Source organism: Triticum dicoccoides, chromosome 7B (assembly GCF_002162155.2).
Source record: "Triticum dicoccoides isolate Atlit2015 ecotype Zavitan chromosome 7B, WEW_v2.0, whole genome shotgun sequence".
In the NCBI taxonomy this organism is placed as follows: domain Eukaryota; kingdom Viridiplantae; phylum Streptophyta; class Magnoliopsida; order Poales; family Poaceae; genus Triticum; species Triticum dicoccoides.
The window spans coordinates 756,386,617-756,400,773 of NC_041393.1; the positions used below are offsets into that span (position 1 = coordinate 756,386,617).

Below are 14,157 nucleotides of genomic sequence, written 5' to 3' on the forward strand. Positions count from 1 at the left end.
ATGGAACTACTTGACGGACGATTTTTTGTTGAACGACGCATGCACGATAGCTGATCCAAGCGCCTACGGCTGCTCAGACTTGCCAGTGGATGGTTTGTGATGCAGTGTCGTGCACATCTCGGCTAGCAAGCGTCGTGTGTGTAGCACTGCTCTAGATTAATCTCGAGTCAAACCCAAGTAATCTTGTTTAACCTGCCACCACCCAGGCACCCACCCTGATTGATTGGTTACCAACACAGAGCAACAAATTGTAATTGCAAACTGAAATGAGGAACCAAAAGTAGAAATGTGCAATTCAGAAGAAGTGAAATTGGTCCCTGGCAAGCTGTAACAACATTCGAAGATGATGGTTTCGAGCTGAACATGTTGCTATCTCCTTTTTCTCGGGTTTTACAGAAAATGGGCAGAGGCCAGAGGGATCTATCTATGTCTGGATCCTAACTCAGCTGCAGTAGCTCCTTTTCCCGGCGAGGTGGCCGGCGGCGGGCTGAGAGGGTGTCAGATGGGGAGGCCGGCGGCGTGGTCTCAGAAGATGTCGAGGACGTCGAGGATGGCGGCGTTGCAGAGCGGGCAGCGGCCGCGGCCGGCGAGGAGCTCGCGGGCGCAGGCGCGGCAGAAGGTATGGCCGCACGGGATGAAGGCCACGCCCTTGGCCCGCGCCATGCACACGCAGCAGCAGCCGGCGCCTCGCCCCGGCTCCGGCAGCTCCGCGTCGTCCTCCGGCACCAGCGCCTCCTGCGACGACGGCTCCGACGCCGGGTCCTGCTCCTGCTCCTGCTGCACCGTCGCGCCGGCGCTCCACTGCCTCTCCGTCTGCTCCAGCAGCGCCATGAGGGACACCCTCTCCCCCTGCTCCTCCTCCTCCTCCTCCCGATCCGTCGGCGGCTGAGGCGGCGACGCCTCCGGAGGCGTCACCGGCGCGGCCACGGGTCTAGTCAACGCGGGGCCCGGGGCGGGGGTGGTCTGCGGGGCCGGCAGGGACACCGCGCGGCGGACGAACGGGTCGCCGGCAGCGACCGCGGCGTGCGAGGCGGGAGGGGCCGGCTGGTCGTCGCGGATGATGTCGAGCAGCGTTCGCGCCGCGGCGGCCGCGACGGCGGCGCTGGAGGAGGGCGGCGAGGGGGAGGCCCGGCGGTCGGCCTGCATGGCGGAGGCGAGGGTGACCGCGGCGGCGCGGCGGCCGTCGTCCTCGTCGCGCAGCTTGAGCAGGTCGCGGAGGTTGCAGGAGCCCGGCTGCCCCGGCGGCGCGGCGGCGGGCGGGCCCACGGCGGCCAGCTGGTCCGCCAGCGTGACGCTGCGCCGCAGCACCCTCCCCTCCATCTCGGCGGGCGGGGTGTCTGGACAAAGGCAGTCGCCCGAGGTGGAAGAAGAGGACAAGGGGAGGAAAGGAAAGAGAAGGGAAGCGCCTATAATTCTTCGGTCTAGCCAGCAGCGGCAGGGCGTCGGGTTAATGAAGGAAGGGCGTGGCGCGCGTGAGAGCGTGTATCGTAGTATCGGCGAAGGGAGCGGGGTCTGTGGATCTTGACGATTTCGGGGCGGAATCGCGGGGGGTTTCGGCTCGCGCCCTGTTGCGCACCGGCACCGCGTCCCCGGTTTAGTTTGGAAGGGAGTAAATAAAGGCGGGGGGAGGGAGGGGGGAGTGGACTCGACGTATGATGACTGCAGTGCAGTGCAGTGCAGCAGCGGGGCGCGAGGCGAGGCGAGGGATCTGGCAAGGGGGCTGGCATCTGTCGGAGCACGCTTGCGCGCCGTGCCGTGCCGTGCCGAGAAGGCGAGATCCATGGATGCTGCTGGGGATTTTGACGAGAATAGGTTCGATTTGAGCGATCTGGTCCAGTTTCTCAGTAATCTGGCTTCAATCGCTAGCTATTCTGACGTCGCCATCTGTGCGGTACGCCGGTGCGCCGACCGACTTGCGATGTTTCTCACTATAGTCACGACTCGCCAGTTTGTTTCGATCGGGTGGAGAAACAAAGGACGGTCAAAAGGGTTAAAAAGCACATTTTCCTTTTCTACCCATTGGAAGCTCCACCATATATAGCGACACTGTCGCTGGCGCTGCGGGGTGAGGAAAGTTCCAAGTCGCCATCTATCCCAGCCAACACATGCAACCTTCGCTTGCATTCCAATCTCCCTCTCTACCATCGGTGGCAGACTGGCAGTAGCATCTGCGGCCCAGAAGCAACCAAAGCAGCCCACACTCTCTACCGGAGCCACCAGCACAAACAAAGCTGCTCAACACTGCGCATTTCAACACCTAAACACCGACAGGAACCAACTGTTGAGTACCTCAGCGGGTTTTTTATTTATTTTTAAACAAAATCAGCTTCAGCCTACCAGTTCAGTAAAAGGCAGCAAGTTCTCAGAGCATGCTCCCGGTACAGAAAAAACAAGTTCAGAACCCTACATACTTATTTTCAGAGGTGAATTTAATTGCAGAATGCAAAAAATATCCAGTGTCTTCCTACGTGTATTCAATCTCGTTTCTAACAAAAAATATTCACTGTCGAACCTATCCCATGTCGTTCCGACAAGAATTACTATACTTTCATGGACAGAGAAAAATGGTTCTCTCCAGCTGACCACGCTACAAGTTGCAACCAATGCAAAATCCTGCAACTGCAATGACCCAGCCCGCCAAAATCAACAAAATTGGACTGGACGACAGACTATATAGACTATGTAAGTAGGACGGTACACCAGGCCATCAAAACACCTTCTGCTTCTTTTGTCAGTGCCCTTCTGATTGCTTAGTTGGGTACAATGCCGGACATGCATCAGTCCTCCATCCTCTCGTAGAAAAGCATGTACGCCTCGCGGCCGAGAACTTTTTCTAGGGAGACTTCCTTGATGTCGAGATCGCTTGCACGAACCCACGAGGAAGAACCACTGCTCTGATGGTTGTGACCTGCCCCCCGCACATAAGCAATGTAGTGCCCTCCATTTATTTGATGCCCTTCGTGCTCAATGACACCAACTAGACGGTAGCTGCAGTTATCTTTGTCCTCAGACCTGAAGGCAAGAGCAAAATCAAAATAGTTAACTCATATGTAAGGATTTTAGTTAGCAAGAAACTGATGATTAGCTCGAGTACCAACAATGGCCTGTCTTTCTTGAAAACAACAAAATGCATACTCTATCATATATAAAAAAGACAACACTTAAGTGACTCATTCAAATACCAAGAAATTAAGGCCGTTGAAAGAGGTATACCCATCTAACGTTGAAAATACTAATCCAGAATTATAATAAGTTCGACAAAAATAAAAGTTGGTCAAGGTTAGGCATAACCACCAAAAAGACCAGAAAATGTCACCATAATAACGTTTCATGATATGATAAGTTTAGAACATGACCATAACTTTGCCAGTGATACACTGCTATGTTGAACAGAGTTTGTGGCAGACAGCCAGTATAGCTGATACATATTCAAATATAATGATATAATTATACAAAAAACTAGTTTCAATCAATGTACATGGTTCTGGTCCAAATGAGTCTGAGTGAACACTAAAATTCAGTTCACACTCAAATCGCAATTAAATGCATGGTACATGGTCCAAACTAGTTTCACTCAAATTGTTACCATATTTCCTTTTTACTATGCAACGAAAATAGGATAGCTTTTCGCAAATACTCCCTCTGTAAACTAATGTAAGATCTTTTAGATCACTACTTAGAGTAACAAATAAATAAATAGGAGAGGGAGTAACAAATAAATAAATAGGACAGCTGTTACCCGTTTGGAATTTAAAAGAGTTGGAGTCCACAAGAACTGAAATAAATGTGATTGCAAGACTACATGGTTAAATGGGCAAGTTGTTTTCAAAGGCACAAATTAACACTGTATGCATTGGAAATGCAGTTTAGACTGATGCAGCTTCAGGGTATGTCCGGATTGTGACCAAAGTCTACCCGATTAATTTTCTGGCCATGAAAAAAAAAACGGACTTGTTTGGACGGTTGCCAATCTTTTTGGAATGCCCACGCTTTTTTGCCAACTCTAGTTTATTTTTCTAGTCAATGTTGGCCAACTCATGGGCAAGCAAAACCTCAACCAAAATTTTGGCTGGTCAACCTTTTAGTAGGGCAACCTTGGGCATAAACCAAACATGCCCTTAGATTGTCTTGCTGATTTGATAACAAATCTTTCCCTGGTAACTATAAGACTGGTTTTGTTTGCTCACATTTCTTTAATCTAAATCATGTTACTCTTCCACTGAGAAACAAGAGTGAAGATATCCTAACCTAACTCTGCTAAGGAAAATCAAGATGATCATGCCAGGAAATTACCACTATGTGTGCCAATCATTCATTTGCACAATCTTAAGAGCCTGCTTATTTCAGATATCTACTGATCAAGATTTAAAAAAAAAACTAATGTGCACATAGTACACAATATTCCATACACAACGAGAACATCATGAAAGATGTACTGTCTGAATGATCCTTTGATCTACAATGCCAGCGTCTTTTAAATCTCTTATTTTTTTTCTTTCAAAGAGAAGGCATTCTATGGCAAGTAGGAAGAAACTATGAAACAAAGTAGTTATTTGCTTACTTAAAGATTAGAAACTTATCAGAATTGACATAGAAGAAAGGTATTACATATGGCTGTGTAGAAGTGTGAGAAGTCGGTACCTGGGGTCCATGAATGGTCCAAGATGAAGAATCTCCTTAAAGCTCACATGCCCTCTCAGTTTAGAAAGATCATTGCTGTATCTCTTGAATGGAATGATTAATACAGCTGGTAGCTTGTTAATCAACTGTGTTTGAATTGCACAACTGTTGCCATCTTTCTGCTCACTTTGGTTTTCCTCCATTTGTTGGGCAATATGATCATCCAGCATTGCCTGCTTCGCACAACCCTGATTTTGAGTGCTGGTATCCGGACTATCCTGGGCACTGAGCAGGTCAGTCTGTTTATCAGCTGGAAGCCCAGCTTCTTGTACACCTTGATCAATTTCAGCTTTTTCACTGGCTGTGCTGCAAGAGGCGGAGTCCTTTTCACCACAGCTCGCCCCTGAAGTGATTTCTTCAGTAGTTATGTTTTCAGAGAGTATAACTTGATGATGTACATCTGAACGATATGGTTGCCTACTTGGAGATTCTACGGACAAGCTATTACAGTCACTAGATCGCTCACTTGGGCATGTTTTCCTGTCTGACAGCTCAGTCTGATCTCTATCAACTGTCGTATTTATATTGGTGCTTGCCATGATCTGTTCAGCAACCTTGGAACAGTTCTCACAACGTTCCAACACTCGACGCGCAAACAGTTCCAGGCAGTCCTCAATCGACACAAGAGAGTTCATATGTCCGGCCTCATCATGAACAATATCACTGCTCTGAGCTTCCTCCTTTTCTTTGGTAGTAACTTTTACTGAGTAAGTCGTCTCCTTATCTTCTGGATTGCGAGAATCTATTGTTGCTTCCTCCATTCCTTCAGTGTCATCAAATAAGTCAGGAATGAAATCCAAAATTTCTATTGGCACCTCATTGATCTCTTGTGGGACATCATTCTTCTGAGTCTGCATATGACCGTGTACAACATCCTTCACTTCGCTAGAATCTGCAGATTCAACATACAGGGCTTAATATTAGCAAGACCATGCAACCAGAAGCCCTCACTCATCCTTTGCATAGAATCTTTATTGTCCACACTTTAAGCTGTTTATCTTTTTCGACAGTATCCAAACATGCTTAAGTTAACCAACCATTTGGAGTAACACCAATTGGATGATGGTAAGGACTAAAGACCCTGGGCTTCCCATGGCAGTTTGAATTACTACACTACGGTGAACACCTTTGCCATGTTAAGACTGCTGAAACATCCTGTCGGATTTTATGTAGCCACCCCAAAGGTTATCCTGCTATTTCTTCTATCCATGTGTAAAACGTCCATAACAATTACCATCATAACAATTGTGCACACTTTAAGCTGTTTATTTTTTTCCGACAGTATCCAAACACACTTAAGTTGACCAACCATTTGGAGTAACACCTACTGTATGATGGTAAGGACTCAAGACCCTGGTCTTCCCATGGCAGTTTGAACTACTACACTACGGTGAACACCTTTGCCATGTTAAAACTGCTGAAACATCCTGTCAGATATTATGTAGTCACCCAAAAAGATTTTCCTGCTATTTCTTTTATCCATGTGTAAAGTCCATGACAGTTTTCTCTGGTTAGCTAGTAATGAAGCTCCATTCCAACAAGTACCATTTGCTTGTTTTCAGAGACATAGCAAATAATGCTAGTAGATCACACAATTCCGCATGTTCCTGCATTCTTTCCTCAAAAGTTGTATGATCTCAGACGCTCAACATTGCCTTTTAAGTTGACTACAGGAGCGCATAGACTTACCAACTTGCAAAGGCTTGGGGGTTTTCTCCATTGCCCCATCTCCCAATCCTGAACCGGGAATAGGAGAAGTACTGCCTTCAGCAGTTGTTTGAATCTTATTATCTCCATCACTCTTGTCAGTTTGAGATCCGTGGCTTTTGTTCCTTGGTGGTGATGCAACGCTTCTGGCTGGAGGATCCTTCTCTGGAAGTGACAAATAGAGTTCACCGAAATCAACGGTTTTAGGATCTTTAGGCGGGCACCTTTGGCAGGATGTGGTCTCAAACAGCTGACCCCCGAAAAGAGAAACGTGAAATGTAGGAAACACTTCACCCCCTTCCAAGACATGCCTACCGTTTTCCACCTCCACCTCCGCGTTCACAGCATTGAATAAAGACAGAAGGAACTCATGGCTGTCTTCCATCTTCCAGGCCTCGAACCGATTCGGATAACGCTCACGCACAGCTGCCAGTATCATGCATGGGTCCAGCATGCCTCTGGCATCATTCAAAATGCGTGTCTCTTTGAACAACTGCTGCAGGTGCAGACCAATGCTCCCCAAATGAGCATCCGGACTTCGAATCTTTGTCCTCAGCTTACCAAGCGCAAGGAGGCACTGCAGCGTTGCATTCATGAAGCATGTTTGTCCATGGTTCGGCATCCCTTTGATAACGTGGCCATCACCAATAGCATACCCAGACGCAACATCGTCCATTGCAATTCTGGGCACCCTTTGCCGCTCATCCTTTGCAATGCCGGACACCGATCCCCAGCCATCCTTTGCAACGCTATCCCCCGGCATCTGCTGATCCTTTTCATTTCTGGCCGCCACTGCATAGTCATCTTCGCTCCAGTCACTGAGCCTCATAGGGCGTGCACACATGAAGCAGTATCCCAAATTCGGTTCATCGCACCACTGAGCAACCCAATGCTGGTGCTCGCCGGCGTGCCAGCGGGCGTGTCCCTGCGGATCATCCCTGTCCACCGGCCACCCAGAGCAGAAGAAATATGAGCAGTCTATGCACTTCATCATCCCTTGGTCGTCCTCACTGGCTCCCTCCCAGGTCGTCTTGCAATTACGATGCTGGCACTTCCGAGGCTCCTTGAGGACCTGGTTTGCGACCTTGAGATCATGTACCACCATATCCAGGTCGAAGCGTATGTGGTCGCACCGCCCGCTGTCGTCCATACTGTCGCCGGTGCTGTCGCTGCTGATCCCCGCCTCCACTTCCCCGGACGATGGCCACTCGTCGCTCGACTCCGTCGGAGACGCAGGCGCGTCGCTGCATCCTGGACCAGCCAGCGGGTCCAGGCGCGGGGATTTCTGCGGGCTCTCGGACGCCTCCTCCGCCCTCTCCCTCTTCTCCTCTACCATCACGCCTGTCGCCTGGAAACTGAGTAAGAAACAACAAGAATGAGTCAAGTGAATTCTGAATCCCCAAACAGAACCGTACGGACTAGAGATTGAACCAAGGACGAGAAACAAACAGACGAAATTTGCTGAAGCCAAAACCCTGAAGAATCGCAGCTAGCATCAAGAGTTAGCAGCGCCATGAAATTTGCTAAAGCAAAAACTCTGAAAAATCGGAGAACGAGAAAAAACTCCACCAACAAGTCGAGAAGAAATCGAACATTCCGCTAGCGAGCATCAAGAGTTAGCAGCGCCATGAACTTTCCTGAAGCAAAAATCCTGAAGAATCGGAAAACGAGAAGAAAAAAAACTTCACCAGCAAGTCGAGAAGAAATCCAACATTCCGGTAGCGAGCATCAACCATCAAGAGCTTCGCAACTTAATTACGGCGGAAAAGCAACCGAGAACGCCAGCGAGGCGGAGGACAAGGAAAACCTCCCCCCGTCAACACACGAAGAATCCGAGCATTGCGGCGGAGAAACACACAAGAGCGGCGCCGCGGATCAGATTCGGGGACCGAGAGAGAAACCCACAGGTCCACCAACACCACGGGATCAAGCAAGCAAGCAAGCCAAGCACGCGCGCACCCAGCGACGCGGGGTTCGGGGGGGAGGCGAGGCTTACCAGGAGACGGCGAGGGAGAGGGCCTTGGAGGAAGAACCCGAGCAGCCGGAGGAGGCGTCCGCGGCCGCGACGAGGCCGAGAGAGGGTGGAGGAGGAGGGAGGTGGGGAGGAGCGGGAGGCGGTTTCGCTGGTCGGGGACGGTGGCGCCGGGGCGGGTTTGTTGGGCTGGCTGAGGAAATGTTGCGGCCGTGCGTGCCGAATGCTATGCTTGGGGTTTGGACTTTGGACCCCTTCGACGGCGCTAATCCTCCTCCTTCTAGAAAGATCACGAGTCCGTGAATGCGTGTGGCCCATGTCCAACTTGATCTCAACTTTTCTTAATGAGCCAAACTATTCTTTTTTAAGGGAAAGATTGCAATTATATTAAAATATCATCACAGTCACTACAATCAAATAGCACCAGCAATGCCAAATCCAGTGGTAGTTGGCCCATATGGACAGCCCCACTACCACTGATGTGGGTTAGCTTGGCTAATTCATGAGCAAACTTGTTGCCACCTCTCTCTATTTTTCGGAAGACAATGTTCGATCTATCTTGCAGAAGTTCCCTAATTACTATATAATGCTCTCTCCAAGCTGCTAAAGGGGTTGCAGGGGACAAAATGTTTGAAATAACTGCAACACAATCAGATTCAACGATGATCTTTTCATTTCCTAACTCAAGAGCAACCTTTAGCCCAATGACACACGAACAAACTTCAGCCTCTTCGATACTCACACAGGCATGGAGTTTTACGCCCTCAACTCTAACAAGTCTGCCCATGTAATCTCTTATAATGTACCCAACACTTGGTTCACCCAAATTGGCTACAAACGCAGCATCCATGTTTACTTACAGCCATCTCACTGGAGGTCTAGTCCAACTATACTTTCCCGCAAGGCTTGGTCCATATTTGTTCAACACTGGCATATGGCACTTCCGGGGAGTAGTCGCATCAACCGGCGTCTTTCCCTTGTCATCAGTGGCGAGGCATTCACCCGAAAAAGTCACAATGTAGTTTTGCAGGAATTTAACCGAATCTATAATGGAGCGTGAGGGAGTCCTGTACTAGGGGGTGTCCGGACAGCCGGACTATCATCGTCCGCCGGACTCCAAGACTACGAAGATACAAGATTGAAGACTCCGTCCCATGTCCGGATGGGACTTTCCTTGGCGTGGAAGGCAAGCTTGGCGGTACGGATATGTAGATCTCCTACCATTGTAACTGACTCTGTGTAACCCTAGCCTTCTCCGGTGTCTATATAAACCGGAGGGCTTTAGTCCGTAGGACATAACATACATTACAACAATCATACCATAGGCTAGCTTTAGGGTTTAGCCTCCTTGATCTCGTGGTAGATCCACTCTTGTACTACTCATATCATCAATATTAATCAAGCAGGACGTAGGGTTTTACCTCCATCAAGAGGGCCCGAACCTGGGTAAAACATCGTGTCCCTTGTCTCCTGTTACCATCCGCCTAGACGCACAGTTCGGGACCCCCTACCCGAGATCCGCCGGTTTTGACACCGACATTGGTGCTTTCATTGAGAGTTCCTCTGTGTCTTCACCGATAGGCTCGATGGCATCTTCAACCAACAACGCTGTCGAGGGTGAGGCTTTTCTCCCCGGACAGATCTTCGTATTCGGCGGCTTCGCACTGCGGGCTAATTCACTTGGCCATCTGGAGCAGATCGAAAGCTACGCCCCTGGCCATCAGGTCAGATTCGAAAGTCTAAACTTCACGGCCGACGTCCGCGGAGACTTGATCTTCGATGGGCTCGAGCCACAGCCAAGCGCGCCGCACTGTTATGATGGGCATGATCTAGCTCTGCCGCCGAACAGTGCCTTGGTGGCCGCACAAGAATCCGCTCCGGCCCTTAGACCGGAGCCGATCGCCCAGATCGAGGACCGGTGGTTGGACACCGCCTCGGGGGCTTCAACTTCCACGGCGATGGAGCCGAACACTAACCTTGTCCCTCGCGAAACTCGTGACTCCGAGGTGGCGGACTCCTTGCCGGACTCCAGACCTCCCACGCCCCTGCCAATGAAATCTGATTGGGCGCCGGTTATGGAGTTCACCGCCGCGGACATCTTCCAACACTCGCCCTTTGGCGACATCCTAAATTCGCTAAAGCATCTCTCGCTATCCGGAGAGTCCTGGCCGGATTATGGCCAGGATGGTTGGGATACGGACGATGAAGAAATTCAGAGCCCACCCACCACCCACTTTGTAGCCACTGTCGATGATCTAACCGACATGCTAGACTACGACTCCGAAGACATCGACGCTATGGACGACGATGCCGGAGACGAACAGGAACCAGCGCCCACAGGGCACTGGAAGACCACCTCGTCATACGACATATACATGGTGGACACCCCAAAAGATGGGGACGGCGAAGAAGCAGCGGAGGCAGATTCCTTAAAGAAACAGCCCAAGCGCCGGCGTCAGCGGCGCCGCTCTAAATCCCGCCACAGCAAGAATGGAGATTCCGGCATAGGAGATAATAATAATACCCCAGAAAGTGCCGAAGATAATCCCCTCCAGCAAGACTCAGCGCAGGAGGATGCAGAAGCAAGCCCTCACAAGAGGGCGGCAGACGAAGAGGTCGAGGACTATAATTATATACCTCCCTCCGAAGACGAGACAAGCCTCAACGACGACGAATTCGTCGTGCCCGAGGATCCCGTCGAACAAGAGCGTTTCAAACGCAGGCTTATCGCCACGGCAAATAGCCTAAAGAAAAAGCAACAGCAGCTTCAAGCTGATTAGGACCTGCTGGCCGATCGATGGACCGAGGTCCTCGCGGCCGAAGAGTATAAACTCGAACGCCCCTCCAAAAGCTACCCAAGACGCAAGTTGCTCCCCCGACTAGAGGAGGAAGCATACATACCTTCATCACCAGCGCACGATATGGCAGACCGACCATCCCGTGGTCGCGACAGAGAGGCATCCAGGCCCTCAACCAAGACCGTACCCCGGCATCACTCCAAAAGTACGAAGCCAAGAGGGAACGCGCCGGACTTGCGAGACGTATTGGAGGACAAAGCAAGGCAATCCAGATCCATCTACGGATCACGAGGGCGCCCCACGACCCGCGACGAATACCGTCGCGCCGGATACAATAACCCCGGCCGGGCCTAACACAGCAGACAACGCTCTCTCGAGCTGCGTCGTGATATTGCTCAATATAGAGGCGCCGCACACCCGCTATGCTTCACTGACGAAGTAATGGATCATCAAATCCCTGAAGGGTTTAAACCCGTAAACATCGAATCCTACGATGGCACAACAGACCCCGCGGTTTGGATTGAAGATTATCTCCTTCACATCCATATGGCCCGCGGCGACGATCTCCATGCCATCAAGTATCTCCCACTCAAGCTTAAAGGACCAGCTCAGCATTGGCTTAACAGCTTGCCCGCAGAGTCAATTGGATGTTGGGAAGACCTGGAAGCCGCATTCCTCGACAATTTCCAGGGCACGTATGTGCGGCCACCAGACGCCGATGACCTAAGCCACATAATTCAGCAGCCAGAGGAATCGGCCAGACAATTCTGGACATGGTTCTTGACAAAGAAAAACCAAATTGTCGACTGTCCGGATGCAGAGGCCCTCGCAGCCTTCAAACATAACATCCGCGACGAGTGGCTAGCCCGGCACCTGGGACAGGAAAAGCCGAAATCCATGGCAGCACTCACATCATTAATGACCCGCTTTTGCGCGGGAGAGGATAGCTGGCTAGCTCGCAGCAACAACCTCAGTAAAAATTCTAGCAGTCCGGATACTAAGGACCACAACGGCAGGTCACGTCGAAGCGAAAAATAAACGCCGCATTAACGGCGACGATAAGGAGGATACGGCAGTCAACGCCGGATTCCGAGGCTCTAAACCCGGTCAGCGGAAGAAGCCATTCAAAAGAACCACTCCGGGTCCGTCCAACTTGGACCGAATACTCGACCGCTTATGCCAGATACATGGCACCCCTGAAAAGCCAGCCAATCACAACAACAGAGATTGCTGGGTGTTCAAGCAGGCAGGCAAGTTAATTGCCGAAAACAATGACAAGGGGCTAAACAGCGACGACGAGGAAGAGACCCGACCGCCGAACAATAAAGGACAGAAGGGTTTCCCCCCACAAGTGCGGACGGTGAACATGATTTACGCAACCCATATACCCAAGAGGGAGTGGAAGCGTGCACTAAGGGACGTCTATGCGATGGAGCCAGTCACCCCGAAGTTAAATCCATGGTCCTCTTGTCCGATCACTTTCGATCGAAGAGACCATCCGACCAGCATACGCCATGGCGGATTTGCCGCATTGGTTTTAGACCCAATCGTCGATGGATTTCACCTCACGAGAGTCCTGATGGACGGCGGCAGTAGCCTGAACCTGCTTTATCAGGATACAGTGCGCAAGATGGGCATAGACCCCTCAAGGATTAAACCTACAAAGACAACCTTTAAAGGTGTCATACCAGGTGTGGAAGCCAATTGTACAGGCTCAGCACACTGGAAGTGGTCTTCGGATCCCCGGATAATTTCTGGAGCGAGGAGTTAATCTTCGACATAGTCCCATTTCGAAGCGGCTATCACGCTCTGCTCGGACGAACCGTGTTTGCAAAGTTCAACGCGGTGCCGCATTATGCATACCTCAAGCTCAAGATTCCAGGCCCTCATGGAGTCATCACGGTCAACGGAAATACGGAACGCTCCCTCCGAATGGAGGAACATACAGTGGCTCTCGCGGCAGAAGTACAGAGCAGCCTTTTAAGGCAATTTTCGAGTCCGGCCGTTATACGACCGGATACAGCCAAACGCGCCCGAAGCAACACCAACCAAGACCACCTGGCACGATCCGAGCACGCGTAGCCATGCGGCCCTAACCCCCGCCCTCGCATGATTGCAAGAACAACCCTCCGCGTACATCATTACGCTTTGGAGATACCATGGGCGTAGGGGAAGGGGCACGACCACAATAGACCCAGAGTGCGGTTCGACCACACCAGGGGCTCGCAAGTGTGCGACTCTTTCTTATTTACTATTTTCTTTCTTTGTATACACAGGACTCCGTTAGCCAGAGGCCCTGTCCGGCGGTGAACCTGCCGAACTCACGATGCAACAGCCAGGGAAAAAAGAAGGCTGCGACGAACACTCAGGTGGTCTTAATTACGAGCATTAAATTCGATTATATACACCAAATCCGCAGCTCATCCCTGGAGGGGGACATGTTTAATTAGTCCAAATCTCTTGCTTACCGCACTATTTGTATCAGTCCGCACTCATAGCAGACTTCCTTTAATAAATAATGCATCACTTTTCGACTGCAATTACATTACTTTTTATATATATATGTTCATTACATGACATCTTGCACCCGTATATTTTGGTACGGCCTAATACACCAGGGGCTTATGTTCCCCACATTATGGTGTGATAAGTCCGAACACTTTCATAAGTGCGGCACCCCGAACTTATAGCATTATATGAATCAGCTCCGAATCATGTCTTGGGTCAATAGTTGGGTTTGCCCGGCTCCCACGTTTTGGTGCCTTACGTTCCGTTCTGTCGGCTAAGGTGGCACTGGGAGAACCACTGCGATTGCGCCCCGGTTGAGCCGGGCGAGCGCCTCAGTGGAGAAAGCTAAAACTGACCGGCATGATAAGGCGAGAGACTGGTCGCTGTTCGAGAGGTCTTTTCGGGTCCTTAAAGACTCACGCCGCTTCGAGCGAAGTTCCGGATAATGTCCGACGAAGGCGTGGATAGCGCCCCGGATTCGGTCTTCCGAAT

General features: G+C 50.6%; 2 protein-coding genes across 2 annotated transcripts; both read right to left on the bottom strand.

The window, feature by feature from the left end:
• Nucleotides 1–305: 305 nt before the first annotated feature.
• On the bottom strand, nt 306–1,607 carry LOC119335640 (predicted GPI-anchored protein 58). Its single transcript, XM_037607748.1, has one exon. The coding sequence runs from the start codon at nt 1,318–1,320 to the stop codon at nt 526–528; it is 795 nt and encodes a 264-aa protein (XP_037463645.1). The 5' UTR covers nt 1,321–1,607; the 3' UTR covers nt 306–525.
• An 834-nt stretch (nt 1,608–2,441) lies between these two features.
• On the bottom strand, nt 2,442–8,566 carry LOC119338395 (ubiquitin carboxyl-terminal hydrolase 2-like). Its single transcript, XM_037610709.1, has 4 exons — nt 8,384–8,566; nt 6,370–7,742; nt 4,642–5,572; nt 2,442–3,012 (listed from the first exon to the last, which is right to left on the bottom strand). The coding sequence occupies exons 2-4, from the start codon at nt 7,721–7,723 to the stop codon at nt 2,778–2,780; spliced, it is 2,520 nt and encodes an 839-aa protein (XP_037466606.1). The 5' UTR covers nt 7,724–7,742; nt 8,384–8,566; the 3' UTR covers nt 2,442–2,777.
• Between the last annotated feature and the right edge of the window lie 5,591 nt (nt 8,567–14,157).